At 45.1% G+C, this 19,597-nt stretch overlaps 1 protein-coding gene across 8 annotated transcripts in view; it reads left to right on the forward strand.

Moving 5' to 3' along the window:
- CRTC3 (CREB regulated transcription coactivator 3) overlaps nucleotides 1-19,597 on the forward strand; it is a 100,794-nt gene that overhangs the window by 77,337 nt on the left and 3,860 nt on the right. For all 8 annotated transcript variants that reach the window (XM_032623448.1, XM_032623447.1, XM_032623450.1 and 5 more), the window contains 8 exons: nucleotides 2,080-2,115; nucleotides 5,020-5,105; nucleotides 7,035-7,084; nucleotides 12,753-12,970; nucleotides 13,436-13,734; nucleotides 17,668-17,868; nucleotides 17,956-18,036; nucleotides 19,455-19,557. In XM_032623448.1, the coding sequence (XP_032479339.1) occupies nucleotides 2,080-2,115; nucleotides 5,020-5,105; nucleotides 7,035-7,084; nucleotides 12,753-12,970; nucleotides 13,436-13,734; nucleotides 17,668-17,868; nucleotides 17,956-18,036; nucleotides 19,455-19,557 (1,074 nt within the window). The remainder of the gene's footprint in view (nucleotides 1-2,079; nucleotides 2,116-5,019; nucleotides 5,106-7,034; nucleotides 7,085-12,752; nucleotides 12,971-13,435; nucleotides 13,735-17,667; nucleotides 17,869-17,955; nucleotides 18,037-19,454; nucleotides 19,558-19,597) is intronic.

Raw genomic sequence — 19,597 nt, forward strand, 5'->3', positions numbered from 1 at the left:
TGGCACGTAATAAGAGAACAGTCACAGTGGCGCTTGTTATTATCATCCCTGTCATTGTCCTTCAGTGGCTAACTCAGGTGCCACCTCCTCCACGAGGCTTTCTTTCTGTCCCAGTCTGAGAGGACATTATGTGGGGTGTCTGCTCCCCACTCAGGCAGTTCCACAAGGTAGCCATCAGTTGAGTCTGTTCCAGGGACAGGTCAGACTTACTACTTAAATGGAAAACTGGCCTTATTTATTAAACCCAGAGTGATTGGTGCCTTAATGATAAAGAGATGCTTCAACATACTATACCAGATTGCTGTGTCAAACTTCGTTTTTTATCTGTAATAGAATTGTCACTTTTTAAGTGATCTAAGTGGTTAAGTTCCCAATATGAGGGTCCCAGAGAAACCAAACCAGGAATCAGAAGCTTCTCCCCCTCCTTCTGATGTGCTGATCGTACAGCCACACCTTCCGTCTCTCCGCACCTGTCTCCTAGTGTTCTGTTCACACTGCCTGTCTTTAGTAGGCGTGTTAGATCATGACTAAGCTACAGCCTAGTCCAAGTCTCTCTAAGAGACCATCTGCAGTAAAGTCCTCTGAGCTGATTGTTTAAAATGTAGATTCCCGGGCCCATTCTCACAGCTTCTGAACCAAAATCTGTGCAGTTTGGGCCCACGAACTTGCATTTTAGCAAGCTTACCCAAATAGTCTTTATGTGCACTAAACAGTTTTAAATCACTAACTTAGATTCTGTTCTGTGGGCCTGAGAGAAATGCTGTCTTTATGAGTGTTCTTAATTTTTAATTTTAGTGCTTCTGGGGATTCTCAGTATTGTCCAGCCCCAGGGTGCCACTAAAATTTTATATCTTCTGCCTGTGTTATAGAATTTGCTTCCGTGTTCTATCTTCTCACCTACACTGTATTGTCTGGCCACACCTAGCAGTCAGTGCAGGAACTTAATTATGTTCAGTGTATGGTTATTAGACATTTGGCTTAAGTTTTAAAGACTAATCAGGTTAACTTATAGGTTAAGCTTATTCAGAAACATATGTAAACCTGAAGTAAGTTATATTTAAAGGCTTAAAACTTAAAAATTTGTCCTGATCTTAACTGAAAACTCATATGGTATATTTGATTGCTCCACAGAGAATGCTAACGTATTACATTCTTGGCACGATTCTTTGGTTTTAGCTTAGAGCAATAGGATATACTCTACTGGTCATCTGCAATATATTTTATGGATCAGAATTCCTTACAAGTCAAATTTTTAAAACTTTGTGAATAGCTATCATATATACGAGTTAAATTGACTGAGACTCCAGATAAGTTTCTTTTTAAAAAATATTTATTTATTTAATTTTTGGCTGCATTGGGGTGTCTTAGTTGTGGCATGCGGGATCTTCGTTGTGTGTGGCACGTGGGCTTCAGAGCACATGGGCCCTGTAGTTTGCAGTCTCTAGTTCTGGCTCCCGTGCACAGTAGCTGCGGCGCTCGGGCTTAGCTGCCCTACGGCATGTGGGACCTTAGTTCCCCAACCAGGGATCAAACCTGCGTCCCCTACATTGGGAGGTGGATTCTTAACCACTGGACCACCAGGGAAGTCCCAAGTTTCTTTTTAAAATGACTGTTTGTAAGAAATATAAATAACAGTACACAGCATGGAACTTCCAGTTTGTTTCTCTAGACACGCATGGTGAGTGTGAAACAGTGATGTAGACTTTTTTAGTTACCTCCCCTTCCCCCTACAATAAAGCATTTGGAAGAGAGTTTCGATCTATATACTTCTTTTCTTTGTGATTTGGTTAGAGGTTCTCAGACTTTGTAAATTGTTCTTCTTTCAGGACAGAGGCAGTAAAAAATTTTAAGATGGAGATAATTTTAAATAAAAGTAGATAGGCACCAACTTTAGACTTAAATTAGCCATATCTATTTTAATTTTATTATAAATGCTAATGTACACTGATTTGACCATCAGTGTACCGAAATTGCCTTGGAATTTTCGAAATTCTATTTTGAATCAGAAAGACTTACTAATTCATGAATAAATAAAGGTGAAAGCACCACATAAAAGTGTTTTTTTTTCTTTCCCACTAGGTTTCTGTGATGGTGAGAACGACGTACATGGGGAAGGTATGAATTGATTTCACCTACCTGTGCTGAGTGAGATACTGACTTTAGTATTCATAACCTTCTTTCAACATCGGGACTAGTTAATACTCATGTTTTCAGGACTTCCCAAAATGCTGACAACTGCTGATGGGTTTAATTTTCTGAGATGCTCTATAAAATTAAGGCTAGCCATGATCAAGGCCACGAGAAAGGAAATGTGTAGTTAGGTTACAAGGCTCCTCATCATCTGAGTCCCACAGTCCCACAGTCACAAGGTTGTGCAGGGAAGCAAAAGTGGTAATCACGTGAAAATATTAATAAATTTTGGTCACTTAAGCCATTAGTTGTTCCAATATCCTTCCTTCCTCAGCTGTCTTTCTCTGCCTGTTTAGAAAGATTTGTGAGTCAGTAATCGACAGATATAAATAATGTGAGGAAAATGCAAACTGATTGCAGAATGAAATTGCAAATCTTGCAGAAGATAATGAGTTTCATAAAGCTGATTAAAGTAACGTTGGAGGGCTTCCCTGGTGCCGCAGTAGTTGGGAATCCGCCTGCCAATGCAGGGGACACGGGTTCAAGCCCTGGTCCAGGAAGATCCCACATGTCGCGGAGCAACTAAGCCTGTGCACCACAACTACTGAGCCTGCGCTCTAGAGCCCGCGAGCCACAACTACTGAGCCCACGTGCCACAACTACTGAAGCCTGCGTGCCTAGAGCCTGTGCTGCACAATGAGAGAGGCCACTGCAATGAGAAGCCCATGCATTGCAACAAAGAGTAGCCCCTGCTCGCCGCAGCTAGAGAAAGCCCACGTGCAGCAACGAAGACCCAATGCAGCCAAAAATAAATAAATAAAATAAATTTTTTAAAAAAGTAATATTGGAGATCTACTAAATGACTCTCGAAGCCATTGACAAATGAGGGTCTGACACAGTTCATTTATTCATTCAGTACCAGGCACTGTTTTCTCTTCCCTAAAATTTTATAATCTGGAATTTAGTTTTCATAATCTAGAAGTGAACAACTAAATTAGGTTTATGTATCGCAGCAGTCAGGACTCGTGGGGAATATGATAAATGAGGAGCATCTTGCACCAGAGGCACAATTCTTTTTCATCATCTTATATACTCGTTTCTGGGCAAGCCATTTTAGGCCATGAGTCAAACCATGAAAAGTTGAAACAGCAATAAATATCTAATCCACTAGGACAGAGATAAAGAAATGGCTTCAAGGTTCTTTGCATTCCCCCAGTGACTTCTCTGAAGAATTCCCAACCAATCTTGGATATGAAGAGACTAAAAACAATGAACTACTCTAAGGAAACAATCCCCTTTGCGGTGCTGGAATACACTCCAGCCATACTCCTGTGACCAAACTCTTACAAGAAGTAGCCTTGAGTCATGAAGCTACCTCACTCAGCCCTTGAAACTTTTCCTATCATCTAGCAGTACATTACAGAAACATTTTTTAATTCTTGAGTCATTGTATGGCTTTATAAAGGCTCTCAAACCTATTATTCCTGTCCTCCAGTTTGTTGAGAGAGGGCTGTAGGGCCAGTGTTTACCAGGTACTATTTTAAGCACTGCCCACCAGTGCATAAAATGAAGGCCCTGCCATCATGGAACTTACATTTCTGAAGCAGTTTACGTTGACAGTTAGACAAGTTAACAAGGAAGCCAAGAAAAGGAAGAAAACAAGAAGGTTGACAAAATAAGCTTTTCCAGAGAGAGTGGTTTGACGATCAGAATTAAGACACACCTGGGATCATTGATAAAGCCTGGAATATTTGAGCAGAAATGACTGCTGTTGTGATGGTGCTGAGTAGGTCACCTGTAAAGAGCATTGCCTCATTCTCAGAATTTACTCTGAAATTTCAGTCTGTTTGAAGTGGCTTCTCTCTGGGGTCTGTCATCCTGTGTGGGGCTAAGACAGGACAGTCATGACAGTCACCCTGGAGCTTACGTGGTCACCAGAACCTAACAGCACTCGTAGTTCTGAGCGTCACCCGTCTCTCTAATGAATCCCCTTCCTAACATCAGATCCCTTAATTCCTGAGGGTTGGCCCTTTGTCTTCTTGTCTCTCTCTGAGAACAAGAAGTTTTCCCTTTTTTATGGCTCAGCACTCCTGTTTCACCTGGCAGAAAGCCCTGGATTGGTCCCTTGATACAAAGCCAGGCTGTTTTACAGGCTTTAAGAGCCAGGAGAGGGCCCTTCAGCTGCCCAGCCTTAGTCCTCTGGGTTCTCAATTCCTCTTTATCCCCCACTCCCAGCCTATGACCAGGTAGCTTTACTGCCACCATGTCTTCCATGTAATATTCCTCTTCTCTCTTTGTTATCTTCCTCATTTCCTCTCTCCTGGATTTTTGTGGGTCTCTCCTCATCCCTTTTCTTCCGTCCTCTCCTCGCCAAGTTTGAGGGCCCTTCCTGATCTGGCCTCGGCCTTCCAACCCTTCTCCTTTACTTTCCCTACCCTCCAGTTGAAAAGAGCAGCTCTGCTCAGTAGTCGTCCACCACTTCCTCTCTCTCTAGGCGTTTGTTCTTATTCCTCCCTCTCTGGGGATGTTCATTTCCTGTGTCCCTAAAGGGCTCGCCTCAGTGCCGAGCCCCAGAGGCCAGCGTGGGCTCTTCCCGGTCTACCCTTGAGCAGCACTGAGCCTTCGCTCTTGTGGGCCTCCCCCGGCTTCTCCTTCCGGGCATGGGTATTCACATTTTGTCCTTTCCCCTGACTAGAGTATAAAGTCCTCAAGGGCTGAATCCATGTCTTACTCACCTATGCCACACCCATGGTAACGATCAAAACACCTTCCCTAGTAGACAGGCAATAAATATGTGTTAAATCAATCACTTTTACAAAGATAATTGGTTTGGCCAAAGGTGGGATGGCTTCCTTCTAACACAGTGAATGTGCTTCTTCTCCCTTTTAGTTGTGTCTTTCCCCAGCCCACTGAAGGAAGAGAATCTGCTAAACATTCCCAAGCCACTGCCAAAACAGCTGTGGGAGACCAAGGAGGTGGGTGGACAGCTATGTTTTTTGTCACTGAATATTTGTACTTCAGAGGTCATCGTCAAATTCTGCTGAGGAGAAAACAAGAGGAATTGGGGAAAAGGCAGCGCGGATGTCTGGGGACAGAGATAGGAAGAATGTACTAGGGAATGATGGTTCAAATGAAAATTATCGTTGTTGATGAGCTAGTACAGTGATCTCTTGCCTTCCTAATTTTCTGAATTTACTCATTCAGAAAAACCTGTTGGTCCTTCACATCTCATTTGTATTACAAGAAGCACTGAAACCTGGTTACAAGTCACAGGCAGATTTTTCTGTTTTGTAGCCAACAGTGCCTTCCAGTCACCAGCTTCTGTCCAGAATTGCTGGTTTACCAGATACTACTTTCTTTAATCAAGGCCATTTGACCCGAGTCCTCCAGAAGTCAGAAAGGAAGTGCTCTGTTAAATGGTTTCTAAGAGCCTTCGAGTACTTGTCCCTGTCTCCACCATGGCTCTCTCTGTAAACTCACCTGCTGTGGAAGAGAGGGAGGTCCCAGCAGTACCTGAGTTGGCCTTTCTTCCCATAGAGAAGCTGTTGCCTTTGAAAGAAAACAGTGTGTCTGCCCTGGCCCTGAGATGTGCTGTTGCAGTTGCTTGTATTGTCTCGTGCTTGACCATCGCCACCTGTTCAGGCTTCCTTTAGTCAGTTCCAGTTTCTTCTGCCAAGTCTACCAAAGTCATCATTAGCATTAGGGTGGGCTTGAATGGTCTTTTGTAAAAGCAAGATGTTTTGATGTTTAGTCTTTTGGGGAATAAAAGAGATTTAAAATTCACATACTTAAACACAGGAGAAGCAGCCCACTGTCTTTGGCTATGGAGGCCCAGGTGGTTTTGGAGGCTTTTATCGGAGGACAACTGTATCTTCCCCACAAAGTGGGCAATGGCATCCACTCTTCCCCAAGTACCAGGGAAGATGTGCTCTCTCTGGGAAGAGGTGTTCGTCTCCTCTTTTAGTTCTTTTTTTGCCACACCACACAGCTTGCAGGATCTTAATTCCCTGACCAGGGGTTGAACCCAGGACCACGGTAGTGAAAGCGCCGAGTCCTGACCACTGGACCGCCAGGGAATTCCCCTCATCTCTCTTAGTTCTTATGGATTTGCAGTTCTCCATAAATCATTTCTGGGCTAAGAGTTGAGTCAATAGGTTCATTCATTTTATATATATATATATATATATATATATATATATATATATATATATGGCACCTGTTGCCAGGCATCCTGGGTGCAGGCATACAGCAATAAACAAAATGAAAGTCGCCCCCATCCTGGAATTTAGATTCTAGTTGAAATATTTTTTTTCTTCTGACATTAATTTCCTCTTTCTTCATCCTGTTTTATTTTTCTCTTTTCTTCTTTTCCTCTCAGGCCAACTGGAAAATGAATGTTTATTTAAAAGCTCTGTATGAAAAACATTGGCCTTTTATAAGAAAATAATATTCATCTAGAAGATAAATTAAGAAAGCATCAAATTAAGAAAATTTGTTAATATTATGCCTCCGTTATGCCTGGAAAAGTCTAGTCAAAGCTTAAATGGCCGGCTTCCCTGGTGGCGCAGTGGTTGAGGGTCTGCCTGCCAATGCAGGGGACGCGAGTTCGTGCTCCCATCTGGGAAGAGCCCACACGCCGCGGAGTGGCTGGGCCCGTGAGCCATGGCCGCTGAGCCTGCGTGTCCGGATCCTGTGCTCCGCAACGGGATAGGCCACAACAGTGAGAGGCTCGCGTACTGGAAAAAAAAAAAAAAAAAAGCTTAAATGGCTGCCTTGTGGGGATGCTGTTTATATGTGCTGACTCTCATTTGCACTGACTAGAGTCCCAAGATACCTGCAAAGACGCTTTTTAAAAAGTTGAATTTGGCTTGACAGTAAGCCCAGATTTCTGTGTCTCTCCCCAGATCCAGTCCCTGTCAGGGCGCCCTCGATCCTGTGATGTCAGAGGTGGCAGGTAAGTAATGTTCTTTCAGTTCTTGGCTCGGAGGGCATCCTGAAGGTTTTCCCAAAAGGAAAGTCTTACTGCTTCATCAGAGAACTCTTGAGAAATTTCACTTGTTATATATAAGTTGAAAGTCAACTGAATTTTCACAAAACAACAGCTCCCTTTTGGTACTCATATATCATTTAAAGTAATTATATTACATAATTGCAATAACAAATAAAACCGCCATAAATACATTAGAGAATAGCACAGCTGACTCTCAGTAAACACACAACTCCACGGGTAGAAGCAGAAGCATGCCCGCGTTGGGAGGGCCCCACCAGCCTCGCACCTTTGGCAGCTGTGGGCCCCTGGCAACTTGCTGACACAGAAGTTAACTAAGAGAGTTTGTACAAATGTACTGAATGCCACAGAACCATACACTTAAAAGGGATAAATTTTATGTATGTATGTTTTACCACAATTTTTTTTAAATTAATGGAAGATGCATAAATAGGAAAATTTGCAATATAAAAAGAATTTCTATGGAACAATTAATTAACGTATTTAGGAGTATACAACTTTACTCCCTGAAAGATTTGAGACAGCTTTCAAAAATATGTGTAGTAGGGCTTCCCTGGTGGCGCAGTGGTTGAGAGTCCGCCTGCCGATGCAGGGGACACGGGTTCGTGCCCCGGTCCGGGAAGATCCCACATGCCGCGGAGCGGCTGGGCCCATGAGCCATGGCCGCTGAGCCTGTGTGTCCGGAGCCTGTGCTCCGCAACAGGAGAGGCCACAACAGTGAGAGGCCCACGTACCACAAAAAAAAAAAAAATAAAATAAAATAAAAAATATGTGTAGTACTAAAAGATTAAGATGTTCTTGAGGAAATTGGGACCAAGGAAGCACACGGAGACGACAGTTAAGGAAGCCCACACGTTGACAGACACTGTGAAGACGCAAAGACAGAGCCCATCAGTGCCATCACTTGAGTGACACAGACGCTGGGCGATTCTCGCGCGGGTCTTCGCAGAGAGGGCCGAGCCCTTGGGACGCACGGGCGGTGTCCGGAGAGCGCCAGGGGAGCCACCTGGGGCTGTTGACCACAGCATCCCTCAGGGCTGCCCCACGGGCTTGGAACCAAAACCCGCTCAGAAGCGGCAGCTCTTTCCGGGGCCAAGATCATGTGGCTCGAAATCAGGACCCTTGCCTGATCTAGCTGAGTACAAGCACGCATTTCAGAGGGTCTGCAGAGGAACTAAATCTACATCAGGCCATCCTATTTATCATTCTCCCCAGTAAAGCCTTTTCTGGGTATCTAACTGCAGTGAGTTCAGGGCACTCCATACTCGGTAGCTGGAGTGCAGGCATTCTTTTTGGCTAGTTAAATATAAACGCATGTAATTAACAGCCCGCTGAGCCGAGATGATTGGAAATTCAAAAAGCCAGCCAGGACACGTGACTGGAGAGAAGACCAGCACCCCTAGAGGTGTAGGATGTCCCCACAGATAGGGCTGAGATTCTTCTCAAGAGCTCATTTTGGCTCAATCCTCAGACAAAGGAGTGATGGAGGCCCCGAAGGCCTACATTTCAGAAGGGGGCTACGGTACTTTAAACCCCTTGTCCCCACCCCCCGAGAATCTTGAAGGAGCTGTTTCTTAGATAAGGAAAGTTGCTTTCTTGTTCTTATGTTAGAGATAGAATTCTATTCAGTGATTCCTATTCATTCAGGTATTGATTGACCCCCTAATTCTAGGCACTGGAGTAGAGCAGTGAACAAAACAGATCAAGTCTCTGCTTTCAAGAAGCTAATGCTCTAGTGGAGCGAAATAGGCAAAAACAATTAAGCAAATAAATATATGTCATGTGTTGGTAAATGCAGTGAAGAAAAAGCACAGTAAGGAGAGAGGCAATGAAGGGTGTCTGGGATAAGATGATATGTCACCAGAACCTGGATGAAGGGGAGGGAAGGGCAGAGGGGACAGCAAGACCCTGAGTGCAAAGACCCTGAGGCGGGAGCATGCCTGCAGAGTATGGAGGCTGGTGTAGCCTGACTCAGAGTAAGGTCAGAATCATCAGAGGGTTTTGAACAAGGGAGAACATAATCTGCCTTATATCAGATCCAAGAGATGACTCCAGCAGGTCGCAACTATATTTGGAAAGTTACAACTTGTATTCCTCTCAACTGGAGAGAAATTGCTTTGAATGTCACTGACGACCTGGGTCGTGTTTGTCACAGTTACCTTCTCCATCCTTGCTCTGTGCCGCCAGACGCTGTCCAGCCTTCCTCCCGCCTCCTTCTGCCTTCATTCCGACCTAAGCACCCGTGGAGCTTTCTTCTCTCTATCAGAGAGCCCATCTGCCCTCATAGCAAGCAGCTCTGGGTTTTCAAGTTTATTTCCTAGTCCTTGGCCTTAACACTGCAACCAGCCATCTGAGAGACAAAGTATCACATTCAGTTTTTCTACAACCAAAATCATCCTTCTTCCTCATCCATCAAATCGGACACCTTTCCTGCTTCCCCATTTCTTTTCAAACCTCCACAGTTATCCCAGTCCTACTTTTACTAGGAAAAGAGAGACCATCAGGAATGAATGCTCAGCTTCCCTCCCGCCCCTACTTCCCCCCTCGCCATCCATTTTTGTTTCTAGTCTTAGGGACACAGGTGTCCCTCTGTTCAAGACTGTTAGCCTCACCCTTGTCCTTGACCCTTCCTGAGGCCTCTCTCTCCTGCTTATCCTTCCCTCTTCTATGTTTTCAGCCTTTCCCTCTCTACAAGGTTTTCTCTCTGCATTTAAATATACTTAAGGACTCTGCACTAAAAAGTCCTTTCGTGACCCTGCATTCCCTTTTAGTTACTTCCTTCTCATTTCCAGAATTCTCAGCCACACTTTCTGAAAGAGTATTTACTCTCGAGGCCCCCTCACTGCTTGTCTATTCCTCAACCCACTGTGGCCGGGCTTCCACCCCCACTGTTCCGATGGAGCTGTCCTCAGGAGACATCCCATGACAGGTCCTCCCATATTACAGAAACTCAGTGTCTAAAGCAGAATTCGTTGTCTGACCCCACCACCTACCCTTATCCCCAGTCTACTGGTGTGCCTCCGTGTTCCCTGTCCTGGTAGGGGTGGTTCCACCGGTCCCCATGGCAGAAAATCGGGAGTCATTCTTGAGTACTTGCTTAAATATCTCCAGAAGCCCTCCCTGTCTCTCCATCTCCATGCCCTCATTATGTCTAGTCTGATTTTCAGCAGCAGCATAACTCACCTCTCTGCCTCCAGGCTCTGCTTCTCACACCCTGTCCTCCCTCCCCCAAGTCTGTCCTAAGAATGATGATGTCTTTTCCCTGCTCTCACCTTCCACTGGCTTCTTGTCATCAATGCATCAGTTTAAGCCTCATGTGCTTTCTGCCTCCTCCTCCAGGCCCATCTCCCATCATATCCACCCCTCCTAAACTTGACCTTCCTGCGGCAGCTAAGTTCCTAGGGCACACAATATAGTCACGTGCCTCTCTGCTTTGCCTGTGCTGGGAACTCTACCTGAAATGATTTCCCTGTTTAGAGCGTCTGAATTCTCGAGCCTTCCAACTCAGTTCAGACGTCCTCCAGGAAGCCCCCTCCAGCCTGCTGGTCATTCCCTCCATACCTTATACCATCAGGTTCTGTCACTGTACAGTAAGCCCCCTACACACGAACCTTCAAGTTGCAAGCTCTCAAAGATGTGAGCGTGCGTTCACATGTCCTGTCACGTAAGTTAGCTCATGTGTCTGGTGTACATGGTCACGTGTGTGTGTCCTCTACAAGTGGTTGTGCTTTTGTGTTCTTTACAGTACTGTAGAGAGTACAGTACTACAGTGTCTTTATTTCAAGCCCAGCATGTCCGGAAGCAAGCGTAAAAGCAGTGGAATATAGCCAGTTGTGGTAGTTGGGTATCTAGGCTAACTTTGTTGGACTTACAAACAAATTGGACTTATGAACGCGCTCTCAGGATGGAACTCGTTCGTACGTAGGGGACTTACTGCACTACTGAATGGTATTATGTTGCAAGTTGTTTTCTTTATGGCTCTTTCTCTCTGCTCTGTCCGAGTCTCTTGAGGCCCTAATGCCAGTGGCTGGCTCCCAGGAGGCGCTCTGCTGGTGTGTGCTGTATTGAGTCCGGTGTCCTCAATCGAATTCATAATCTCTCCCCGCCGCCCCATTCCTGGCTAACGGCACTTCCTCCAACCATTCTCCTCCTCTTCAGCCTCTTTGTTCTCTTCCTAGATCATACCTGAACCACACAGGCGCTTCTGACTGGTTCCCCGCACCTCTCTTTCTGCCCCCTTAAGCCATCCTCCACGCTGCAACCACAGTGGCGTTTCTAAAATGTGATTCTGATGCTCCAGCTTAATCCTGGGCTCCCTGTCTCCTGCCTTCCCTGACCCAGACTCTTCAGAGCATCATGTCATCATGCCCTTGTTTTCTCCCTTACCTGCCTCCCCCACCTCATCTCCTGTCCCCTGTTCCCCACTCTGCCCCGACACCTTGGCCATGCTGCGCTGCTTGCAGTTCCATGTGCACAGGGTCATGTGCTTGGTCAAGGCTTCCCTTCCCCACCCAACCTCACAACCCCAACTCCTGCTTCTGTGTTCCCAGCGTCACTTGTATCAGACCTGGCCAAGCGAGCTTCCTGCCGTACTGCAATCGCTTGCCTTACCGGTCTGTCTCTGGCCTGCCCGTGAGCTCTAAGAGCAGTGCCCCCTCAGCCTGGGCCACGCAGCCCCTCCCTGGGCCCACACTTCAGAGGTCTCTGCTCCCGTGGAGTAAGGAGTCCAAGGAGCCACAGGGGATGCGGAGCTTGGCCAGAGCTGGCCCCTAGGCTGGGATATCCATAAGCGTGCCCTGCGGTGCAGAACAGGGCTGGGGGGAGAGATGGTGGCGTGGACTGAGGGTCGGGGCTGCCTCTCTGCACGTTCTAGTGTGGAGCTCCAAGGAGTCGGAGAATTCTAAACTTGAATCTGGCCTTCCAGGCTATTACAAAGGTACAATTTGTCAAGACAGAAACATAGAACATAATTCATTTAAAGATTTACTGATTTGATTTATAACATTAAAAAATTTAAACTAGACGGTGTATTAGGCCTCCGTTTGTACTCTTGCTCCAGGCCTGCACACACCCTGCTCATTCATCATCCCACCTCCAGCACTTAGCCCAGTGCCTGGGCACAGAGTGACCACCCAACAGATTCTGACAAAGGAATGGTCACATCTCTTTCTCACTTTAAAGTTTATGAAAACTGTAATTGAAAAAATATATCTTGGAAGGCATCTGGTTGATACAGAGATACTTTTTTTGGTAGGAGAGATAAGTTAGCAATGTAGCAAAAAGGAACTGAATAAGTAGAAAGCAGTGCCTCACATTTTATATAGTGCTTTATAATTTTCAAAGTACTTTTGCATCAATAATCTACTCTTATCTCGGAAAATATTCCTGTAACGTGGGCATCCTTAGTCCAACATACCAGGTAAGCAAATCGCACTTCAGAGAGGTTAAGCCAAGGATGCAAGTTTTCAGAACAAGGAAGAGGCAGAGTCTACACAAGGACTTAGATCTTTGGTACCAACTGCTTTTATTGAACAAGGAAAAGTATCATACATGTCCTATTCCCCAGAGCAGCGGAATGCATTTTAGAAAGTAATACTTATCTTTCTTTTTTCAGCGCTTTTCCACACAGTGGTCAAAACATGGGCCTCTCACCCTTTCTGGGAACCCTGAACACTGGGGGGTCGTTGCCAGATCTAACCAACCTCCACTACTCGGTGCCCCTGCCCGCCTCCCTGGACACCAGTGACCACCTCTTTGGTAGTATGAGTGTGGGGAACAGTGTGGGCAACCTTCCCGCTGCCATGACTCACCTGGGCATAAGAAGCTCTTCTGGTAAGTATTCCCCACTCCATAAGGACCTTGTCTGTGTCCCCTGGTGGCTTAACCATAGGTGGTACCTGGCCAGGTGGTATACTGGACAGAGGCTTCCAGGGGCCCTGCGCGGAATTGGTTGTCCAGCCCTGGGGTCTGTTCCTTGGGTGGGAACAGAGTACACTGAACATTCACCTCTGCTGCCCCCACCCCGCTTACCTAGTCCTGCTCTCCCAGTGTGATTTACACAGTCTCCTTCCTGAGAAAAAGCCATTCTCATCTTGATGGCATCGTCCCTCTCAGTCTGAGTGTACCTTTTCTTTGCCGTTGGTACCATTTTCAGTAGGAGAGTTGCCCAGAGCTCCTTCTCATACAGAATCATCATCGAATACAAATACTAGGAAGTCGAGTTTTCTCTAATCTTTGGAAAACAGAAGATTTGGTCTGAAATTATGACAAGTAACTTGTGAATGTGTTGTCTTCTAGGTCTGCAGAGTTCTCGAAGCAACCCCTCCATCCAGGCCACGCTCAATAAGACAGCGCTTTCCTCTTCCCTAAACAGCCGCCCACAGGCATCTGCTCCCAACGCCTCTGCGCTTCACCCTTCGCTCCGTCTCTTCTCCCTTAGCAACCCGTCTCTTTCCACCACAAACCTGAGCGGCCCCTCTCGGCGTAGGCAGCCTCCCGTCAGCCCTCTCACGCTTTCTCCTGGCCCTGAAGCGCATCAGAGTTTCAGCCGACAGCTCTCTTCAACCAGCCCACTGAAGCCGTATCCTGCCTCGCAGGTAAAAGCAAACGAACAGCGAAACAGACTGAAGCAGTTAGGAACTGGATTAGGTCCTCACACCGAGCACTGTCTGGTGAGGTCTGAAATGCGGTCAGTTCTCACTTCTGTGCGAAATCAAATGATTCAGAGCGCACTAATGATTTTCCAACAGCAGATTTGTTGTGTTGATTGCTCTTAAGCAAACACTGAACAGTTTGCAGTACTCTGGTGAAGTTGGAGCTGGAGGGAAGGGTCGGGTGTAGAGGGCGCAATCCAGGCATGTCTGAAATAGCTAAGGGAAGCCAGGTTGGGATTTTAAATTTGGTATGGAAAATCAATAATTGACTCTAAGAGCACTTTGAGCCACAGAGGAAAGCCATGGAAGACATTTAAATACCTTCCTGAAGCTTTGATGTTGGATTAGACCTCTTCCCTAATTACAGCAACAGATTTCATCAACAATACTTCTATTGTTGATGAAATACTAGGTATAGTAGGATCATATCTCTGTAAAAGGACCCAAATAAATCTGTTTAGAAAGAGGCACATTTTGAAGTCACAAGCCTGTTACAGAAATTTAGGGTGGGAAGGTCATATTTTGACTTGTTGACTTTGTTTCTATTCTAAGTTCTTAGGGTGGCTCTTACTACCATCATGAATGAATATGTTTTTAACCTGTTGGTCACTCCCTAGATACATTATAACATCACTTACCACTTCACTATAAATGAGTAATGATTTAGCAAGAAAGAGTTGACAGAGCACAGCAGAAGGAGTTAGCAGGTCCAGTTATTAGTCACTCTTTACCACTTAGTAGCTACGGGATTTTTATTATATGAGTAATCCCTTTCGGGAGAGGGTAAGAGGGTATTTCATAATTGTTTTTTTAGTGCTTATTTTCATGTTATTGGATTGCCTTTAATTCTATTTTGCACGATTATTTTATAGGATATAAAAATATTACTCCTTCTTTCTAGTTACATTTTAAGGAGAGATAAAAAGCATCCTTTTAAAGATATTTTCATTTTTTGTTTGCTTAATATTTTAAAATATTTTTTAAAAAACCAGTGTTATTCGTGCACATAATTTAAAAAGTCAAATACTTCTAAAGGGCTTGTTGTGAAATTACAGTTGTCTTCCCCTCCCTCCCCGACTAGCCATATTTCTCACTGCCTGGAGATGGCTACTTTTGACCATTTTAGCTACTCTCTTTGGTATATCAGCATTATTTCATGCTTATTTTGTTCTAGATTTTTAGTGTTAGGTACTATCTAATGACATCCTACAGTGGAAGATTAGGGGTTAGTTCTCTTTCAACTCCCCCAATCCCCTCACTCCCCACTCCCCACACGTATTTCCTACTCACCCTCCTCATCTTCACAATGTGGTTTATTATAGTTTTGTTTAGAGCAATACTCAGTGTTTAGTGTTTTCATGGTTATAATAATGCAATCAGAGTTGAACCATAGTTTACTGTGAAATAACAAAATGAACATCTTTTTCTCCTGGGAGTTAATAAATGTCTTACTTTTTTCTCTGTATGTATTACTTATTCAATCCCAAACTCTCAGGGTTGGGTAGATCTCCTCTCAATACAGTTACAAATGAATCCTCTAGTAGCTTTACAAGAAAGAGTACATGTGACCTGGTGTGACTTCACCGTGTCTTCATTCTGCCCACCATTTAACTAATAATTGGTTAAGCATAGAATTCACATTTTAAATAATTTTCTCTTGAAATTTTGAAGGTATTAATCCATTGCCTTTTAGTTTCTAGAGCTGCTATTGAGAATTCCAATGACATTCTGATTCTTTTTTTTTTTTCCATTCTGATTTTTAATACTTTGAGTTAAATCTCCTTTTTTTCCCCCCTCGAGAGGCTTGTGGGATCTTCTTTTTGTCCCTAGTGTTCTGAAACTTGAAGATAATGTGGCTTGATATGAGTCTGGCTCTTTGGTGAGTTTCTTCAATCTGGAAACTCATTGCCTTCATTTCTGGGAAATTTTCCTTAATTATTTCTTCAACGATTTCTTCTCTTCAGTTTTCTCTGTTTTCTCTTGAATGTATAAATGTTGGATGTCCTGTACTTTTCCTCTAAACGTCTTATTTTTCTCTCCTCTTTTCTCTCTCTGTCTTTGTTCTCTTCTTTCTGGAACAGTTTCTCACCATTATTTTCCATGCTTATGTTGAGGTTTTCATGTCTGCTCTCATACTTTTAAATTGCCAAGAATTTTTTTGTTCTTCTTCTCTGAATGTTCCTTTTTTATAGCGTCATACTTATTCCATGGACGCCATATCATCTTTGATCTCTTTGAGGTTTTTAGTGGTAATTTTTATTCCGGTTTCTTTTATTTTTATTTTTTGTAATACCAATTTTCCAAATTGCATGGAAGTAGAGAACATAATATTATGAATCCTCTATACCCATCATCTAGCCTCAACAATCATCAGCACTTTTATAATCTTGTTTTATCTGTATCCCTACTTTTTTTTTATATGTATATATGTTTTGGCTGTGCCGCACGGCACGTGGAGTCTAAGTTCCCCGACCAGGGATCGAGCCCACGCCCCTTGCATTGGAAGTGTGGAGTCTTAACCACTGGACCACCAGGGAAGTCCTCCATATCCCTACTTTAAAAAAATGTATATAGAGGTACATATTACAAATAGTTTAATATGTATTTCTAACAGATAAGGATTTTTTAATAGCTCTAAATATTATAATGATAATGTTTTTCATGACTACTTCTTCCTACATAGACTTCTCCAAGTTTCTTTTCTCAGTTTGTCTGCTTGGGTCTCTGACTTTCATTCACATGCTTTCCTCATGGTCTGGTGATCCTTGGCGCCCTGCTCCTGTTTATGAACAGGACAGACACACACAAAAACTGATTGGAAGCTCTGTGTAGGTGGGTGGGCTTGTTGAGTATGGTCTTCATGGTAGAGTGATCTAGCTCAGCCATTTCCTTAGGGAACCTCTGGTGTCATAAGTTGGATTTTCTCCCAGTCTGGTCAGATCCCCAAAGGATGCTATCCCAATCTTGCTCCTGGCATGTGCCTGGATCCCAGCACTCTGAGAGCTGAGTTGGGAAAGAGAGGTGGAGGACTCAAGATGCGATAGTGGGCTTTCTCATAAGCCCTGTGTTTTCAGGAGTGCCTCGCCTTCTAGGGTCTGGTGCACCCCATCCAGAGACCCTGAGCTGTACTCTCTCCAGAGCACAGCCCTCAGTCTCCCGCTGCGCAAGGGTCCTGGAACCTAACTGCTGCCCACGGGCTCCTCCAGGTTTAGCTCCATCTTCACCCGCTGCTGCCTGCTGCCCCAGTTCCAGACCCCTTTAGGGATTCTGTGATGTAAACCAGAGTGTCTCTTGATTTGCCCCACTGCCAGCTTAGCATTTGGCTTTCTCAGCTCTGCTCAGCCTGCGACTCCTTGTCCATCTGCTTTTCATTTTCCAAATTTTGTTGCCATTTTCTTCTTTCTCATTATCTTTGTCCTCGTGTTGTTACTTATCCTTTCATGTTGTTTATGTTTTAGTGTTGTTTATTAATGTTTATGGTTGTTTAATGTTGTTTTAGGGGTTTTAGGAGAGTTTTGGGAGACAGCAGAGCTAAATGCTTTTTTCAGTCTTCCATTTTTAACCAGAAGTTTTGGCTGTGAAAAAACAAACACGATTTTCACTGAGAAAACTGAGATGAAACTGGTTAACTTGGCTGGGTTCTGTTTTGTTTGTTTTTTAAGACAATAGAAATTGTCGTTGAATGGAAAATGTTTTGTGGGGAAGTGAGATTTGAGATATACTTTGAAGGATACAGAACTGGGCTTCTCAGAGCATAGTATAGACTATCAGGGTGAGGAAAATCTCAGGGTTTTTCCTCACTTTGACATTTCCTAATCATAAAGGACTTACTGCTAGAAACTCAGAAGCTAAGTAGTTGGTGGCTTTGTTTTTCAGATGGTGTCCTCAGATCGAAGCCCGCTCTCCTTCCTGCCCACAGAAGCTCAAGCCCAAGTGTCACCCCCGCCTCCTTACCCCACGCCCCAGGACCTCCCCCAGCCTCTGCTGCAGCAGCCCCACGCCCAGGAGCCCGCTGCTCAGCAGCCCCAGGCAGCCCCATCGCTGCCCCAGTCAGACTTCCAGCTCCTCGCGGCCCAGGTGAGTCCCACCCGGAACACCAGGAGGAGGGAACGCTTAGGTCGCCCCGAGTTCCAAGCTAAATGGTCCCCTCCTTCTTTCCTGAAGGGCTCATCTTTGACCAGCTTCTTCCCAGATGTGAGCTTTGAGCAGCAGTCCATGAGGCCAGGCCCAGCCTTTACTCAGCAGGTCAGTGGTCGCCAGGGCCTGCCTCTTCCTCGGAGCAGGAACTGCCACAGTCAGGCCTCTTCCGTGCGTGGCACCCACACCAAACAGACTCGGTACTGCACTCCTCTGACCTCAGGTGTGCTCAGCGGCTAGGAGAGCCTGGCACCGCCCCAAGCCCTAGAGGCTGGTGCTGGCTGCCTTATTTAATTGTCAGGCCTCAGCAGAGGACCTGTTTGAACAAGTGGTAGAAGACTTGTGATGACACTCTAGCCACAGAATTGTAGAGTCATTGATGCTGGAAGGAACCGTAGCAATTCACAGATCTATCTATCGTGTTGAGGAGACTCAGACCCAGGGAGGGGCTTTCCCTCGGCCTGAGCTGCTGTGCCCTGCACAGTGTGTGGCCTCCTGGGAGCTCGTCCTGGCTGGGGCAGGGGTCAATCCTGAAGGTACTTTCATTCAGGCTTTTTCTTTTGCTTTTTAGTTTCTCCCTAACACAGACCATTTTTTAATATCCCTAGATTTTATAATATTCAATAATTATGGTTTGGGCTCCAGGATATATTATGGAGAGAAGGAAGAGCACTTTCCAGAACTTAATAACAGTAAAATAAATAAAGACAGATGTTTCCTGAATAGGCCATGGGGAAGCCTCGTGGTAAGAACCAATAGTCCCTGCCTCCCCGATTTCTAAAGAAGCCATTTGAGTCTAGGTGAGTCAATGTGTTTCTGAAAAAATGATGGAAACTCCTACTTTTGAAAGATTTTTTTAAATGGTTTAAAAATTAATTTCAGGAACAGCACCTAAAGTAGGCCCCAGAAACTGGGAACTTCATGGTGATCTGTACATATTGAAGTTTCTCTGGTACTCAAAGGTTATATAGTTAATAAGTTTTCATTAACAAAAAAATAAAGTAGGGGCCAGTTCTAACCCATCCTCATAGAGGCTTTCTCACAGAGAGGGGCTTGCCTGTGGTTCCTCCCTCTGAGTGAGAGAAGGAGAAGGTTCTGCTTTCTCATTTTTCTAGAAACCAGAGAGGAAAAGAGCCCATCACTTCCTAGGTTACAGACAGGGCCTTTGAAGGGCTCCACAGGTGGTAGTTTCCAGAGGCCTTTGTGTGCTGAGCAGGGGAGGTGGCTGAGACTAGAGGACCCGCAGAAACCATGGCCAGTGGTGTCTCCTGGGATGGCATAGAGGGCCAGGCAGCATGCAAACAGGGACAAGTGTGGCCCTCAGGGACCCCTCCTCTACCGCAGCATCCCCCTGCCTGAGCAGAATGTTCTGTGTAGGCTGTCACAGCGGCCAGGCACTCTGGGATCCTAGAGAGAAGGGACTGTAAGAGAGCGCTCACGTCTGGTTTTGCTCCGGGAGCACACTGCACTGTTCTGTCCTTGGAAACAGAGACCGTCCCTTACAACGTGACCTTTGTTGCTTCCAGGTGCCCCTGGTGCAACAGTGTCCCCGAGAACCACAGGACTCCTTTCATTTGAGACCAAACCTGTATTCCAACTGCGGGAATTTCCCAAACACCATCCTGACAGGTGAGTGCTGCTGTGTTTCTACAGATACCACTGTAAGATA

The sequence above is a fragment of the Phocoena sinus genome, chromosome 2 (assembly GCF_008692025.1).
Source record: "Phocoena sinus isolate mPhoSin1 chromosome 2, mPhoSin1.pri, whole genome shotgun sequence".
NCBI lineage: Eukaryota > Metazoa > Chordata > Mammalia > Artiodactyla > Phocoenidae > Phocoena > Phocoena sinus.